General features: G+C 36.3%; 2 protein-coding genes across 3 annotated transcripts; both read right to left on the bottom strand.

Annotated features, from left to right (window-relative positions):
* Window positions 1–991: 991 nt before the first annotated feature.
* On the bottom strand, window positions 992–10,495 carry LOC124391472 (histone-lysine N-methyltransferase KMT5B-like). Its single transcript, XM_046858065.1, has 10 exons — window positions 10,095–10,495; window positions 8,808–8,995; window positions 8,109–8,256; window positions 7,018–7,183; window positions 6,830–6,939; window positions 6,580–6,746; window positions 6,459–6,478; window positions 6,233–6,369; window positions 5,951–6,150; window positions 992–2,342 (listed from the first exon to the last, which is right to left on the bottom strand). The coding sequence occupies exons 2-10, from the start codon at window positions 8,953–8,955 to the stop codon at window positions 1,081–1,083; spliced, it is 2,358 nt and encodes a 785-aa protein (XP_046714021.1). The 5' UTR covers window positions 8,956–8,995; window positions 10,095–10,495; the 3' UTR covers window positions 992–1,080.
* A 446-nt stretch (window positions 10,496–10,941) lies between these two features.
* On the bottom strand, window positions 10,942–17,105 carry LOC124390746 (heat shock factor-binding protein 1-like). 2 transcript variants are annotated; one of them, XM_046856718.1, is made up of 4 exons: window positions 16,819–17,095; window positions 15,388–15,454; window positions 14,638–14,796; window positions 10,942–13,670 (listed from the first exon to the last, which is right to left on the bottom strand). In XM_046856718.1, exons 1-3 carry the CDS (start codon window positions 16,861–16,863, stop codon window positions 14,675–14,677), a joined length of 234 nt encoding a protein of 77 aa, XP_046712674.1. In that variant the 5' UTR covers window positions 16,864–17,095; the 3' UTR covers window positions 10,942–13,670; window positions 14,638–14,674. The 2 variants fall into 2 exon arrangements, with proteins under 2 accessions (XP_046712674.1, XP_046712675.1); XM_046856719.1 differs by lacking the exon at window positions 10,942–13,670 and adding an exon at window positions 14,348–14,384 and having other exon boundaries at window positions 16,819–17,105.
* Between the last annotated feature and the right edge of the window lie 417 nt (window positions 17,106–17,522).

The raw sequence follows: 17,522 nt of genomic DNA, 5'->3' as shown, positions 1-17,522 counted from the left end.
TGTTTTCAAATAAAAAAAGTGAACTGCTGCTGCTCATGATGAGATTGAGAAAAAAATGCTATCTGCACTCTACTTCATACATCAGGCCACAGAAGCTTTGGAGATCGGGTTAGTGTCACTGTGATTGATCTGGGTGTAAGAGTCTGCCTCTCCTACCCAAAAAAAAAGCAAGAACAATGGCTGTGGCACCTTCAAGATCTCTGAAAGTTGATGAAAGGAGGAACGCTTTTCCACCAACTGCAAACCCGCAGCAGCCCACAATGCTAAGAAACTCATTTAAAGTTCATGTTTTGCTACTGATCAACGCACACAATTCTTTTTAAATGTTCCCAAAATGATCTGGATGAAGACAACACAAGCAACAATTTGCTAGCATTTGGATTTCATTAGCCAAGTTTGTTTTTTGTTCCTATCGTTTATACAGTACGAATATGTCAATGTTTGCTTGTGTGTCACTTGTATACACTTTTGAATACAAAATTCAAATAAGTCAATTTTATACCCGATTCTCTAAATTGTTTACATAAGCGCAATTTCTGAAATTACTCTTTGCTGTATTGCTCCTGTTTTTCCTCACAAGAACTACTTTGTTTCTCTTCTTACAGAGAGGAGAAGAAAAAAAAAAAGAAAAAAAATGTTGGTTTTGTGTCCGTAGGCTGAACAGCTTCATGCTAACCCACTAAATAATAAACAACACATTCTACCCTGTGGCCCTTGTTTCCTTTTGGTTTGTGAATTCATAATGTTCAAGACACCAATGTGCATTCCCATTTCGGAAATATTCATCACTGTAATCTTCTCACATCGTCATCCCTTTAGTGTTTCAGCTGCTAGATTCAATTTTGCAGCAAATGATCGTGTATTTAAAACTGAATATCTGCCCATAGACTTGCTGTTTTTTTCTGTTTAGGGAAACACTCAAACTAACCACAACAATCACAAATATGCTACAGATACACTGGAGAGAGATTTGATTAAACAAAAAAACATCTCAAGTTATTCCTTTAATTGTGTTTATCTTTTCAGTGACATGATCAGAATGAACCTGAAGTTTATGTACACGTGAGTCTGAAGGTGAGCTTATGCGTTGAGCCTCAACGACTGATCCTCTCTCCTCCTAGAGGAGATATCGATGTCTATTGAATCTTTGCCGAGAATAAGCCGGAGACGTTTTGCTTGAGGAAGTGGGATAAAATCGTCCTCATAATCATCATCTTCACTTTCCTCCTCCTGGTCCTCCTCTTCCTCTGAAGTCTGCTCATCCATGTGGTTGCTCCGGTGACTTCCGTTGAAACGTGCCGGCGTAACCAGGTGTTCGCTGTCCTCATGTTTCATGACTGTCCTCATGTGTGATGCAGAACTGAAGCCGTTGCTGGACCTGGCTTCGTAAGCGCTTCCCTTGTCGCGCTTGTGGTGTTTGCCCAGCTTGATTTTGATCTTTGAGGAGCTCCCACAAGCCTGCTTGGTCTCTCCACTGTCCCTACGTCTGCGCAAGGTCAGTTTAGGAATCCCTGTGCTGTTTTCCAGAATCACTGCATCGTAGTGTGGAATCCTGTGCTTCTTTTTCCCTTTTCCCAAACTCCGACTGCTTCCTTTAGACTTCTTTTTGGAGGAACCGCAGTGCCGAGACCTTTCTGGAAACCCCAGGAGCACATCCTTTACTCTAGGACTTTGCGTAAACCTCTGCATGAATGGTCTGCTTGGCTCGTCCTCACTTTTTATTCTCCTGTCCAGCTGGAGTGGAGGGAAATGCAGATTTTGCGAGTTAGAAACTATTGCGACGTACGAGTCTTCTGTTGCTTTCTCGTGTGACCTCAAGCCATGAGAGAGGTACTCCTCCATGTCGGCCGGTTCCGTTTTTATGACCGGGTTTTGGCCTTCAAAAGTGCTTTGTTCACCATTAACACAGTCAACGTCCTGCGTTTTATTCAAAGCCCTCAACGACCTTCGAGTCCTGTACGTGCAATTGTCTGATCCCGCAAGACATTTTAAAGACTGTTGATTGTTTTCTTTCGCAATGTGCTGTGTTAAGCAGTCTCTAGATCCCGTCGGGTTAAAAGCTCTAAGCGAGTTCTTCTCCTTTTTAACACGGACGTCTCTGCAGAGAGCAGCTTTCGGCTCCTTCAGAGAGGTCTTGGCCTCTGACCCTTGGCTTTGGCTTCGTAACCTTACGTTCGGGAGTGAAGGCTTGGAGGGTTTTGATTTCAGTCTCTTTGGTACCCTGTTATTAGTTTGACTTTGTTTGGAAGGTGAGGTAGATGTGTAAGCTCTTGAGAGAGACTGTCCATCATGACTCCTGCCTTTACTTACCCTCGTGTTAGCTGGCGTTCTTTTCCTAGATGCTGAATAGAAAGAAAAAAGGCTTTAATTAGAATTGATTGTTATGCCTCTTACACATCATTCATACCACAGACATTTTTAATTCTCAATTCTGATTGGTCAGAAGGTCCCCACCTTACCTTAGGTTTACAAATATTACCAAATGACTGTTTATATTTTGTGTGAGGACAGGAGCTAAATTGTTTGTTTAAAATGATAAAAAGAACACAAAAATATGGTGCTGGCAAATTGCAGTAGTAGAAAAAGAATAAAGCACTGCGGAACATACTCTTATAAGAAAACTTCAGTGCAGTCACAGCAAAACGGTTTCCCCCACCACCTAGTCTTGCTTCTTTTATTTTAACACCCAAGTCTATATATAAGCCAAATTAAGTATTTTAATATATTACATACACATATACATTTTATATATATATATATATAGCTTTTAATTGATTTGTTTCAGTGTAACAGCAAAAACGTACACCAAATTTGGAATATACTGTGGATCTTTTGCCTCATTTATCAAGCTGGACACAAACAGGTTCATTCATAAACAAGTGTTTACACAACATATTTTGTATTCATGAAACCCGGCTTGAAATTTGTCTGAATGTTTTTAGACTATATATTCTATAGGTTTATGTTTACACAAGAAGACTAAAATGCTAGCATGAAGCAAATCTGTTGCAGAAACTTTTATGCAGAAAATCTGGTCGCGTGCACATAAATGTACACATTACTTTAATAAAGCAAACTTGAATAGATGAGGGAGGAATAAAACCTTTTCCACTACATATCCATTTACAATAGATTAAAATGAATTACAGACAAAACACATTTTTCACAATGAATTGGTACTGTACTTTAAAGCATCTGAAGGACTGTTAAGCTTTTGTATAAACTGTTTATATAAATTAAGAGCTACTGCTAGACAAAGATTTCTGTATAAACACCATTGTTGTTTAATGCTGTAAATTTCATGCAGCACAAAGCTCTGTTACAGATAAAACACAGCCAGGTGTGTGAGACTAAAAGCAGCTGGGAATATGTTTTTACTGCCAAGTCATCATGGATCAAAGCATCATCAGTAGCTTTGGAGAGGAACAGAAGAATATATTATAAAGGATCTACTCCCATGGCGATTTTGTATAAGTCTGATTTAAGGTTTCGAAAACATGAGTAAGAGCGATGGCTTAAGGGCTTATAACCATATGACTGCGAGTGTGCAATTGTGTGTATATATATTTTACACAGTATCTCACCCATCACATTTCAGCAACCATTTTAGTGTATCTCTAAAAGGACAATACTACAGAGATAAAACTTTGCTATATTTTAGAGTAGTCAGTGTGCAGTTGTGCAGCAGTGCAGATTTACTGTCCTCTGAAAATAACTTAACCAGCCATTATTTTTTAAATAACTGGCAACAAAAGTGAGTACACCCTAAGTGATAACAGCTGTACATTGTGTAACCATGCAATGCCACACATCCTATTCATCATGCTGATGTTTTTGTCTGCTTGTGAGGAACATAAATGTGTGTGTATTAGAGCAGTTAAAATGTGGTGCTTTGAGTACAATTTTCTCATTCTGACCACTGGATGTTCAACATGGAACCTCATGGCAAAGACTCTCTGAAGGTTTTGAGAATTAGAATTGTTGCTCCCCACAAAGATGGCCGAAGCCAACATTGTATGCCTTTAATATTAATGTACAAACTATGAAAGAACATGGTATGTAATTATGTAATTACCGTAATTTCCGGACTATAAAGCGCACCCTTGTATAAGCCGCTGAACCCACTGAATTGTACAAATATTTTTATTTTTAACATAAATAAAGCCACACCTGTGTATAAGCCGCAGTGTCTACACTTAAACTAATAAACTTTACACAGGCTTTACCGAAAGACAGTGTCTGTTACACGGTGTAACGGGTAAAATATGTTGTGGCTCCTTTAAGAGCAGAGCGGCATTTTGGGAACAGCACATCACTGCATTCTTCCGGTATTACTGGTGTGCGTGTGCGTGTGTGTGTGTGTGTGTGTGTGCGCGTGTGAGACTGAGGATTACGTGTTTATTATTTGCTGATGCATTTCTAAGTTTCTTTGACTAACCCATAATGCTGTTGCCAAGAAAAATAAAAAAGCATGAGTTTTGGAAACCTGTCTGTGCTTATATGATTTCATTTGCAACTGGAGTTAGCGAGCTCTCCCATCACCCAGACTCAACGCGCTACAACGGCTTGTATCTAAACAGTAACCTACCAAGAAAGTCATTGTTCACTGTCTTCCTCCTTCCTTTCACAACTATTTCTCTCGGGAGTTTATCTTTTGTCATCGTCGTGCGTTTAAAAATCAACACCAGTGGAAGTTTTTTCTCCCGATGCCGTGCAGCTCAGAACACAGGTGAGGTGCGTTTTTTCGTTTCCGTTCGGAAAATTTCATCGGTCTAATGTTATGGGGTTCAGTTTTTTGGCTGGAAGTTTGTGAAACTGGGAAAAAACCAGGAAAAATCCATAAATTAGCCGCTTCGTTGTTTAAGCCACGGGGTTCAAAACGTGGGGGGAAAAGTAGAGGCTTATAGTCTGAAAAATACGGTATATGTGTGTTATACAACCCAGAATATGTTCTACAGTATATTTTAAATTGTCCAAAGTAGCTACATTTAGCTTTGATGACAACCTGGCACACTCATTGCATTATCTCATCAGAATCATGAGGAAATCACCTGGATTGTTTTTTCAGTTCACGTTTGTGCCTTGTCAATCCGGAAAATCTCAAGAAATTGAGAGAAAATGTATCCCCAAGTGCAGTTTTCAAAACCATCAAAATGCTATGATAAAATGTCATGTAAACAGCCCCAGGAAAGACGACCAAGCTACCTCTGCTGCAGAGGACACGTTTATTAGAATAACAAATACTTCTCCGAGTTCGAGTGACAGACATATTTCAACATCCTCTGTTCAGAGGAGAATGCGCGAGTCAGGCTTTCAAACCATTAGTTCTGGGGGAAAAAACAAGCAGAAGAAACTTGCTTGGGCCAAGAAACACAAGTAATAGACATTAGATCAATGGAAAACTGTCCTTTGTTCTGATAAGTTAAAATTTGAGATTTTTAAGTTCTAAACAAGAGCGTGAATGGACAGTTCGGGAATGTGTGGTTTCCACCATGAAGCAATGAGGAGACCCATGACATCATGGTCTCAGCTTTGTTTTCCAACAGGACGATAACCCCAAACACACCTCTAGGTGTGGACCTAGGAGAAGGATGGTGTACTGCATCAGGTGACCTGGACTCATAATAAGTTGGTTTGGGATGGGTTGGACTGGAGAGTGAAGGAAAAGCAGCCAACAGGCACTCAACACCTCTGGAAACCCATTTTAGGTAAATACCTTTTGAGACTGACTGAGAGAATGTCAAAAGTGTGAAAAGCTGACATCAAAGCAAAAGGTGTCGACTTTGTAGAAACAAAATATTGCTGACTAAATCGTTTCAGATTTGTTCTTTCATTTCAATTTCAGGTCTTCAACATTTAGATACAATATGGAGAATCCAAATTTTTGACTTGTAGAGTGTGTGTGTATAAATAAAGTATAAGCAAAATCAAGAAAGATGAACATTCTTACATGAGTGTGTTTTCGGGGAATCCTGAGTGTCTGCGTCGGCGGGGGAGCCGACAGATTGGACGTCGGAGTTCTGACTCGTTTCTCCCAGCTTCTTTAGCCTGTTGAGTCGCCGGTCTGTCTCCCTCAATCCGTATTTGCTATTGATAACAGGAACTTCCACAGGAAGTCCCATTTTTGATTTGAAAGCACCGGTGCCACGTCTGGAAGCGATAATTATCCAGACACAAATTCTCAAGATGTGTTTTTGAATAAAGGAAAAAAATATATATATTTATAGGTTACCTTTCACACGTGTAGCATTCGCAAAACTCGTTGTTTTCTCCGAAGAAGCCATCACCGTAGTAACAGGAAATTTCTTCCCCTGGTTCGATGTCTCGGAGAACTTTGACACAAGCTGCATCACGACCCGTTGAAACAAACTGATAAAATAACGGAAAAATGAATATATTTAAGAGATGCTGAACTCTCGAGACGTGATGAGATTTATGCTAATTAATTTAGTGCTGACCTTGCAATTTGGCCGACAATCTGAAAAAAAACAGAAAAAGAAAAATTACTCAGCCATAACGTATGTAACGGCAAACATTTGCAGCATTTAAAAGGATGAAGTTTAAGATGCTAACGAATACCGTGGTTGATGAAAGCCGCGGGTCCGAGCCAGAGCTGGGCACAGTTTTTGCGAGTGGAGTACATGACGCTAAAGTCGTTCTCACCGTGACGTAATAACATGTTCTCCTCACTGGCTGAAAGCTCAGCAATGCAGCCCACGAGATGTTCGATCTTATCGTTCCTTTTCCTGTATGAAAGGAAAACACATTTAGAGGTCTTGTATTAGCGCGAGTCCGTACTCATTATTATACTCGCACGTTATTCATGTACCATTCTTTCGTTGCAACTATTTTAGCCCCATTTTGCTCAGAAGAATATCGGTTGCAAGGCAAAATCTCGAATCCGCTGTCGCTCGCAAACATGCGCAGATAAACGAATACCTAAATTAACACAAAAGGAATCATTATTATCATCCTTATCATCATCATATGAAAAATTAGGCTTTTGAAAATACATACGTGCTGTTTAAAAAGTTTCTCCTGAGCCTTTGTTTTGGACAGGAGATGATTTCTGGAGGAATCTCCACACGTTAAAGACTCGAACGTTTTCTCAAGGTCGCTGTGTTTTTTAAAACTCTCTATAATGTCCTTTAGCTCGTCTTGTCTTCCTTTAATGGGGCGAAATCTACAATGAAGATTAGAACAGTTATGCATTTCATATAGAAGCCTTCATGCTCATGAATACCTACAAAAACTAGAGCTGTTTTTACAAAATTATGAGATTGATAATTTACTATATAAATGTCAGTTCCACGTCTTTACAAACTCTTCCAAATAAAAAAAAAAAAGAATTATACACAGTTGCTTCTTTTTATTATATATATATATATATATATATATATATATATATATATATATATATATATATATATATATATATATATATATTTTAATGTATTAACCGTAGAAACAATCAACAATAACCCCAATTTTCCTACACATTTTTAACACAGTTTTTTTTTTTTTTTTTTACAATAGAACTATAACTTTTAACTATATTAATTTTAGATGTACAATTTTACGTATTCAAGATCTCTTCTAAAGATTGCCTGATTTAAATCGTCTGAATATATTTACAAAATTTGAAATTTTACATAAAATATTAGGAAAACATAAGATTCAAATCTATACATTACTTTGTATTCAAATATGATCTTTACTCTAAAATGATTTTAACTATATAAAGTTTTTTTTTGTGGAGAAATTATATTTGTCAATATTTTATAAAAAAAAAGTTTATTATTATTTAATATTTATTTAATACTTATTATTTTAGATTTCTTATGTAAAACGCATTGTATTGCTTCATATACACAAATATTTATTTATTGAAGTATATATTAAAGTGATATTTAGAAAAAATAAAAATATTATTTCAAAGAATATGGATGTTTATTATTGTTTTCTTTTTTAAATATGGGGATATGTTTCCATTTTCTGCACTTTTATCCCTGAAAAGGTCCATTAACACTCAATCAATAAATCTACATATAAATACTCCATATAATATAAACACCACATCTAAATAAAAAGGACTAGAGATTCGCGACCTGGTGTTCATTTTGTGTGTTTGAAAGCCGAGGTAAGGGTCGAGGATAAGGCTCGTGGTCAAGTCGTCATTCTCACACAGTTCCTTAGCGGTCATTCCCGATGATGGCACGTGCCGTCTTTCGGCCTCCATCGGACCACCGTTGAAACCTAATTGAAAACAATAACAAAAAAATGTAATGAAAAAAGCTGACATCTATTATTGATTCATTCATTCTTTCCCCTTTAGTTAGTGTTTAATCCTGGTCAGGACAAGCGACAAGAGCGTTGTTAAATGGTCCAGAATGGACTGTACACAGAATAAACGTCATATATGCACTCTGTTCCTTTTTATTATAGATTTATGTTTATAAACATAGTCCTTTAAATTACTAAAATAATAAGCATGTTATAATTGTGTACAATAACAATAAGTTTAATTAGTTTGGATGTTTATTTATACACAATTATTTTAATGTAGTAAAAATGTCATTGTTTTTACATCACTGATTCTGTTTTGGATTACATGCCATTTGATTATGGCTAGAAATGAACAGAATATAATAACTCTAATCATGAAAAATAAACCGTAATTTGAAGGTTTGTCTGTTATTCGGCGCTGTTACATGGATACAAACAGTCACAGCCATTGCCGGATTCTATGCACCGCATCGTTCCGATTTCCGCTCCTGTGTCATATTGAGGTGTTTAAAATAACTCACGGCGGCTGCATCTCCGGCTGCTGAGCGAGTTCTTGCTGTGACGCAGATGCTGAGCGCGACTTTGACTCCCCTGATGTTCGCTGAACCTGCTGCCATGTCGTCTGCCATTTACTACCATGTTCTTCTTGGATTCGCCCATCCACTTCATACCCGCAGAGCGCCTGCGTTAGTCGCATCGAGTCTCCTTGCTGAGGAAGAAATGAAGAAAAGGCAATGTTGATGGGTTACGGTTTAACGTTCCTACAAATGGACAAAAAGTACAGCATCTCTAGGCTAATGTCAGTGAAGACCAAACGAGTTTTGGCTGCCATTATACCATTATATGACACCAATCCCTCAGAAAATAACAAACAAGTAGAAAAATAACAACTATTTCAGCTAATCTAATCTTAATTACGTCAGAAAGACGGGCGAGTGGGCGTGTCTCGATTTGCATATTCGTAAATATTCATAGAGTCCCGGCATTTTGTACAGGCTACAGGTGTACAGATATTCCTGGGGTTTTTCTTTTTATTTATTTATTTATTTTCAACTAAAGACTTATAACACGCAAATAAAAGGATATAGCGTCTTTGTTACGGGTTACCGTAAAAAAAGAAAAAGGCAAAAAATTTTAGTTTTTAATAATAATAATAATAAAGCCTTTATTTGAAAGGTAATGCCGAGCCTAAACTCCTCCACCCTTTTTCACAAAACCAAGGAAAATGTCAACTATATTCACAGGAATTATAATATTTATAATTAATATTCCAACCCAAACAGATGTATATACACTATATTTAAAGTAAAATAAACGATACAGTGGTTATAAATATTAGTTAACACATATGATTACTCGACTAGCTATTAGGCTATCCAGTTAGGGTTAGTTAGCTAGCTAGTTAAGTCAAGAAATTATTTAGATACGTTTTTTTTTTTGCTTGTTTTTTATTGTTAAAATATCTGTTGGTGATTTATCTCTTATCTAGAAATAAAACTTGATTTTAGCTAATGCCTGTTCATGCAGGTTAAAGTTGGCTAGCAAGCCGGTTAAGCTAGCTAGATGGAAGCCGGCTACACGAGACCGGCTAGTTTATTTTATTTCGGTATTTCTTGTGATTGAATAAATGACCATAGTTTGTACAATAATGCAGAAACATTAGCAAATATTGGTTAATCTAAATAGAAAATATAAACAGCCCAGTTGGGTGGATTAGCAATTTAGCGTAATAGCATGCTAATTAACAATTAGCGTCATAAGCTACGTGGCTAACTTACCATTTAAGTTAGCAAAAATTAAATACTCACTTAGTCGTTGGCTCCCATGGTGAATCAAACCTTAATCTTTCACTCTGAATCGAATTCAATCTTATTAAAATCCTACAAAAATAATGCTAAACATAAATATAACTTAGCTACACTCAAAAAAAAAATCAGCATTAAAATTCAAGATGGCGGAGCGTCCATGAGAAAGAAAAGGCCGCACAGCCCAGAGTTGTGGAAAACTGGAGTCTGCTGCTTTTTGTTTCCTCAAACAACAGAAAACAAATTATTTAGGTGCCAACTTGCGCGATTTAAAATTAAACATTATTTATTTCGTTACCAAACATAATATTTATATAGAGATAATATAGTCGGCTAAGAACTACTACCCCGTACTCGGATGAACACGAAAGTAGTTCCGTAAAAACAAACTGCAGTCCTTTTAAAACGGGTTGCCAGATCCAGTTTTTTAAATCGGAATACATACAACAAACGAAAGTTCTGAATTTAAATGAGAAAAATCACGTTGAGAAATAAATGTTTAGAAATAAATATTTTTAACATATTTAATGTTCTACATGTCCCTGCTGTCTGTTGGTGTTTTACAACTAAAACTACTACTACTGTACAATTGTACTCATTTTAGTTACAGGATGATCATCAGTGTCGGGGCTGTGTGACGGTTTTAAACACACTGCCGATTTCTGCCTCTCTGAAAAACGTTCCGCTGTCGTCGTGATTGTTGTGATGAACTGCGTCTAAAATAGATACATCTGATCTTACACTCTTACATTTAAAATAATGATTTACTACAAAATAATCATTTACTAGAAATTCCTGAAGCCTGGTAAGCAAAGACATTGCATTAAAAATAAAAGGCCACAAACGTGACTTAAGATCACACAGAAATCAGTCATTCCTTTATTAAGTATCAATAGCAAAGAGGAAACAACTGACTGGAAAGTCATGACCACAGTCACAAATAATTTGTTTCTAACATCGAAGCAGGCTGAATACCATCATGCAACACTCATTGCATAACACAGTTTACATACTGTAAGATAGATATATTACCAGTGAATCATCTTTCATTTCAACAAATGAAATAGCACCTGTGTTGAAGAGAACAGTACTGTAATAATTCCAGCATTTCACTGCACAATTACTATTTAAACATGTCCAGTTTAAAACATTGGGTCAATTAATTTTATTTAGTTAATTTAAGTAGATTTTTATGTAAACACTCTTTTTCCTGCTGTACAGATCATCACATTTAGCCCAAACTGTATTATATCCTTACTCTAAATCTGGGTTAAACAACAAAAAAGTTACTTTTGTCTTTTTAATTCAGGTTCTAATCTAGGCAAAAACAACAACAACAAAAAAAGTAGAATGGAAATTTCTCCCTGAGCCGACAAGATGATCGTAAAGGGGAAATGGAAAAAAAACAACCTGGAGTTAGTAGGGTTGTTTGTTAAAGAAATTACAAAAGAGATGAGAATACAATTTTGTATACAATCATGTATGTAAGGATGTATGCAATCATATCCTGAGCAAAAAAAAAATCCAGCTAAACAATTCAGAAAACACAGAGCAGACTCGGGGGTATCTCATCAATTTCAATCATATACCTCAAGGTGTTTCAGAGTTTCAAACATCTCTGATATCAATGATGCAAATTTGCATGAGAAACACAAACATATCTAAAAAATAAATAAATACATAAATATATGCTACTTTCTATGTGTTAATTTAATATATTAAATGACTATTATATTAACTAATTGATGAGATTTCCAGTAGCTAACCAACTGAGTTGCAACAAACTATGAATCACTATGCAAAGATCAGAACATTATTTTTGGTGTTACATGTTAAATATTCATAAAAATTAATATGCATATTCATATGTATAACTGCATGTATAACAGATAAAAACGTACAGTGTCTAGCACCATGTATAGGGTTAATAGATAGTTTTATATACTTATTTACAATGATCTAAATGGCCATATATGGGCAAGGATAATAGCTCACTTTGAAGTCAATTTGCATGTAAATTTGCATGAAAATTAGAAATGTTGCATATTTACGTCAGCATGTTATTGAGGTGTGTGACAATATTATACTCCTGACATCATCACAAAACATCACAGATTTTTTTTTTCTTGCCAAAATGGTGAACAATCCAACCAAAGATTTTTGTGACATTTATTAATATATTATTTATTTTTAATTTCCAATTATGCTTGACTTACTGAACACCCTGTAGTATTATATTGGAGGGGGTGGGGGGGTGTTAAATATTACCTTTTAGGTCACAGAAACCTCAGTGGATATAGATGCATTTTATATGTAAAAATAAAAAATATATTTTGAATGCTTTCTGACTCTCCTTTGGCATAAAAAAAGTCACGCAGCACTGATACACAAATTAGATTTAACACTAGAAGAGAATTTAATGTTTTCCTAAAAAATAAATTTTTATTATAACAAAGCACCAACAATTTTTTTTCCAGCACAGGGACAACTAAAAAAGCCCTAAAAGAGTTGCACATTTTTTAATAGAATATACTTGAAATACTCTAAAATGTTTAGTGTTTAATTACATGCTCACTGTTATTCATGTATACACTTAAAATCTTACAAGGTTAAAAATTACATATTTATAAACATTCGTAATATTTTAACAGGGTTAAAATTTTACAGCAGGTTCCAGGTTAGGGATGAATATTAATACTTTGGCTATAGATATAAGAAACATTAATAAATTATTAAGACTTATTAAGAAACAACTAATAATCTCACAATGGCCTCTTGAATAATAATTAAATTAAAAGCATTAAAAAAAAACCCACACAAAAAAACACACTAATTTGACAAAAATGCTATAATGTTACCATAACTGTTGTTTTATTTAAATACAGCCTGAGATTCTCCAGAGTTTAGTGGCTTTAAAATAAACAATTTTTTTTTAAATATTATATGTATAATTGTTATATTATTGTGTATACAGTACAGAATATGATCATTCATTAAATGTTACACTATACAGTTTTAGGTTCCTGGATACAAATCATAGATTGTATTCAGGCAGTTTAATTATAAACCACTGCTGAATCTTATCGTTTTTTATATAACCGAAATAAATATCTTACCTCAGACTTTTTCTTAAATACTGAGATTGTTGATATTATGAGAACATGTTTTATTCGAGATACAGTAGTCACACAGGGTGTCATACTAGTCGTTCCCCAGTGGTCTTAGCAGAAACATTCTGTGAACAGCACCAATAAATTTGCTGGGAATCTGAATGGAAATTCACAGTACATCAGGTGTTTAATAAGATCTGTGTTCTTCTGGTTTGCTCTTGCAGTTAAAGTTCAGCACGTAGGATTTTATGCGGTGTGAATTTGTGAAAGACACGTGAAGGAATGAGCGATCATTATCACTACAAATAATGAGAGATTAATATGAGAAGAAAGGGAGGAGGAGGTTAGAGTGTTAGGAGAGGAACATCCATGACGTCACACATCACAGTCTCTTTTGACCACAGGCTACAGATCGCAGGATGCTCCCCAGAAACATACAGGGATTCTTCCAATACCAAAACTGCATACACTGTAATGGTGAGAAGTGATAAAGTTGGGAAAGTTAGGAAAGAAGTGAGTGCAATAAATGGATTTAACATTTTTTGTTAGAACTTTACAATAGATAGATAGATAGATAGATAGATAGATAGATAGATAGATAGATAGATAGATAGATAGATAGATAACCAGGGCATGCTGAAAGAACATTATGAAAGTTATCATGCAGTAAAAAAAATAAAAGGTACAAGGCTGAGTCAGTAGACCAGGGGGTGGAGCTAGATTTATAGAGGTGGAGTCAGAACTGCTTTAACTCCCACCCACATGCTAATTTTTTGGTGTCAAATATACAAGAAGTAGGACTTACATTTATTATTTTTATTGATAAAAAAGCATTTTTTTTAATCTCACAATCAGCTAAAATGTTATGAAACATTATCCCTCCAGCATGATGTAAATCGCCATGTGTTGTTTCTTCTGTCTCCACAGCTGAGTGACTGGATTGGTTGAAAGGTGAAAAAGCAATAGTCGGAAAAATATAAACGCTTTGCCATAGCAAAAAAAGGTTGAACCGGTACTTTTCCAATTCAGCTTGACCTCCTGGTCTTCTGTTTCAGCAGCAAAGACTCAGACAATCAGATATGAGTTCCATCAGTGTTCAGATGGAAAGACTTTGCATAATTACTTCACTGAGAGATATCTGAGCAGTTAATGGATGGTTTTAAACCCTGTATTAGTTTTATTGCTGTACAAGAAAAACAGAGATGAAAGTTTTTGCAATAAACAAAAACGGAATGAAAACAAATTGTAGTATTTAGAAAATATGTCAAACAAACAAACCACATGCTCACACTACAGCAGACTTACTTAAGGGTTTTCATTACGACTCAGATTTACACTGAATTCTCAAAATCAATACCAAAATATATATTTTTAATGCAGGTCACACACACTTAGAAAGATCTTAATTGTAAAAACACAGCTCGCGTGACCGATACCTCATGTACTTATATGATCTGCGGCTCTTTGTCTTCATCAAGCCGTTCCTGATGCATCACCAAATTTGTTCTCTCCATCAAAATCCTCCACGCCTGCCTGAGTCATGAGGTCAGAAATGTTCTTCTCCAGGTCGTCGATGCGGGTGCTCATTTCATCGAGTGTGCTGATTAAGGAGAATCACCAGGATCATTTTTATATCACTGACTGGTCAGAAGGTGTGGATTAGTTTCCTATAACAGTAGCACAACTGCAAATCACAGGCTTCTCCTCAAACCCCATTTGCCATTTTGTGTCTTATTAAAAACAAAAGAGAGAGAAAGAATTGCTGAACTGATTATAGCTACTAGAACAGCACTTAATATGTTGGACATGAAACTTAACTCTAATTGGATAAAATGTATGATGTGTTATTGCTAAATAAATAAACATTGTAATCATGGGTAGACTATTGTAATATAAGAGGGATAAAGAACATTGAACTGTGCTGTTGCAAGAAAATAAAGAACTTCCGGGTGGTAATAGAATCTTCATTCTGTTATCACACCAGCATGCCAGGACTTTATTAAAAAATCATCCATGACGAAGAATATTGGTTTGGTCACGCAGCCTCGTGAGGAATAAAAAGAATTTTGGAAACTAACATCCCTACACTCTTCCCCATTTATAGTTACTTTTGAGGTGTGGTATGTTCAGGAACATCTGAAAATCGAGCCTAAAACCAGCAGAGAACATTGACGAATGTAGGATATTTCTTCCGATAATCTGGTCGGACATGGTCTGGAACTTGTCCTGCATCTGCTGCAGTAAGCTCTGTACCTGAGCAACAGAAAGGATAAAAATAAACAGACAAAAACACACAGAGACAGGGAGAGATAAATCTCTCAATGGTGTGTGTGTGTGTGTGTGAAAGAGAGAATGTGTGTGGGGGGAAGAAAGAGAGAGAGAGAGAGAGAGAGAGAGAGAGAGAGAGAGAGAGAGAGAGAGAGAGAGAGAGAGAGAGAGAGAGAGGGAGCGAGAGGGCGGGAGAGAGAGAGAGGAGAGAGAGAGAGAGAGAGAGAGAGAGAGAGCGAGAGGGAGCGAGAGAGGGCGGGAGAGAGAGAGAGAGGGAGAGAGAGGGAGAAAATTAGTGTGAAGGTGTGTGTGTGTATCTGTGTGAGGGAGTGTGGGGTCAACACTTCTCCTGCTAGGAGGTAAAAAAAAATCTCTACGCCCACGCGCCGGAGCTGTAGCCATGGCAACAACGAACAACGAAAAAGGCGCGAGGGCAAATTCGATTCGATGCAAATTTAAAGTCTAACCGTTACCAAGCGCTCGTGGCCATATCACCTTACAACAATTCAACTTATTTAACTACGTTACACACAGAAATAAAAAATAAGAAAGAAAATCCTGCAAATGAAAACATATATAAAACATAAGATATATGAAAATGAATTACCTGCATATGCAAATAGTAATTACAAAATCACACTATAAACTATTTAAAGCTTTGAAAAAAGTTTGGGTTCATTTGTATTAATCTTGTGTATTAGCTGGTGTTGGATCCATGATGATCTCAAGTGTTCAATGATTTTATGAGTTGCTCAGAAGCTCCTGGATCCATAACGTCCACTGACTGTAGAAAGAACATTACTCATAATCTTACATTAGTTTTCCTTGCCACAGTCACCATGGCTGCTCATCAGGAATAAATCCACATTATTCACCTAAACTCTAATTCTGTACAGCTGCTTTAAGACAATGTCTGTTGTGAAAAGCGCTATAGAAAAAAACTTGACTTAACTCTCGGCGATGATCATAAATAATATTTCAAAACATAATACGTGAGTACAATAGTTTAAAGGCAGTTCGAGAAGATTTCCGTTTTTGATCCCTCTGGCAACCACGCGTTCTCGTGTCCAGGGAAACGCTACCTGCGAACACTTCAGCGCGTGATATTTAATTACAAAATAAACCGGAATAGACTGTTTTTCTACTAAATGATTCACCAAATCCCACATATCAGATAAAAATGTTGAAATATTGTATATGTAGTACGTCAGGTAGCCAGAAAGCTAAAAAGCTATCGTAGTTAGCCACGGTAACGCTAATGGTAACGGTACAGATAATGGAGTCATTTATACGGATATTTAATATTATTTATATTAATTTATTAACATTATAAAATAACAATGACTCACCACAACGGTTAAATCCTGTGCTGATTTCGGCTCCGTATCAGACATCTTGTGTGTGTGAGAGAGAGAGAGAGAGAGAGAGATGGAGAGAGTCGGAGTCTGTCAGAATGAGAAACTCGTGAATATACGGATTTATCCGCAGCTCAGCGCGTAGGCGACCGATTGCCCACACAGGCACGCGCGCACGCACACATACCCACGTGCACGCTTCCACAGCGCGCGCCCGCGCACCGCCAGGGATCCCGAAAGTCAGGCACTGTTCATAATTAAAATCTTTCGTTCAGTCATTTGTGTGCGCTAGGATGTCATTATTGTTGTAATTCTTTGCTGGTGATCGTGTACATCCTGTGGTTTAGTGTCTGTCTCCCTGAAAACCCTTTCATTCTTATAATCCCGATCATCTTCCCCAATGACGTCACCTTTAGGAGCAAAAAATAAATGCTGTCAAGTTGTTAATTAGTTCTGGAGAAAGTTTCCACAATGATTCATTTGGTTTGATGAACAACAAACTAGTTTGTGGAAACCATTTGGTATAACAAATGATAATGTGGAATCGTATTTTAGTGAAAAATAAATAATACAATTTCTGTGATTTTAATTGGGATGTAATAATTTCAATACTTCGTTACAAATGAAGATGAAAGATTAGGCACAAGTGAAAAGAAAGCATTAATTATGCATTCTACCTGATGAAAACATAACTATTA

The sequence above is a fragment of the Silurus meridionalis genome, chromosome 9 (assembly GCF_014805685.1).
Source record: "Silurus meridionalis isolate SWU-2019-XX chromosome 9, ASM1480568v1, whole genome shotgun sequence".
NCBI lineage: Eukaryota > Metazoa > Chordata > Actinopteri > Siluriformes > Siluridae > Silurus > Silurus meridionalis.
This window is presented reverse-complemented; position numbering and strand designations above follow the sequence as displayed.

Coding starts and splice junctions, on each gene's coding strand:
- LOC124391472 (XM_046858065.1), bottom strand. CDS start 8,955: ATGAAGTGGATGGGCGAATCCAAGAAGAACATGGTAGTAAATGGCAGA. Junction 6,747..6,829: donor ATAGTTGCAACGAAAGAATG/GTACATGAATAA, acceptor CCTTTCATACAG/GAAAAGGAACGATAAGATCG. Junction 6,151..6,232: donor GAATGCTACACGTGTGAAAG/GTAACCTATAAA, acceptor TATCGCTTCCAG/ACGTGGCACCGGTGCTTTCA.
- LOC124390746 (XM_046856719.1), bottom strand. CDS start 16,863: ATGTCTGATACGGAGCCGAAATCAGCACAGGATTTAACCGTTGTG. Junction 15,455..16,818: donor CACAGGATTTAACCGTTGTG/GTGAGTCATTGT, acceptor TCTGTTGCTCAG/GTACAGAGCTTACTGCAGCA. Junction 14,797..15,387: donor CGACCAGATTATCGGAAGAA/ATATCCTACATT, acceptor TAATCAGCACAC/TCGATGAAATGAGCACCCGC.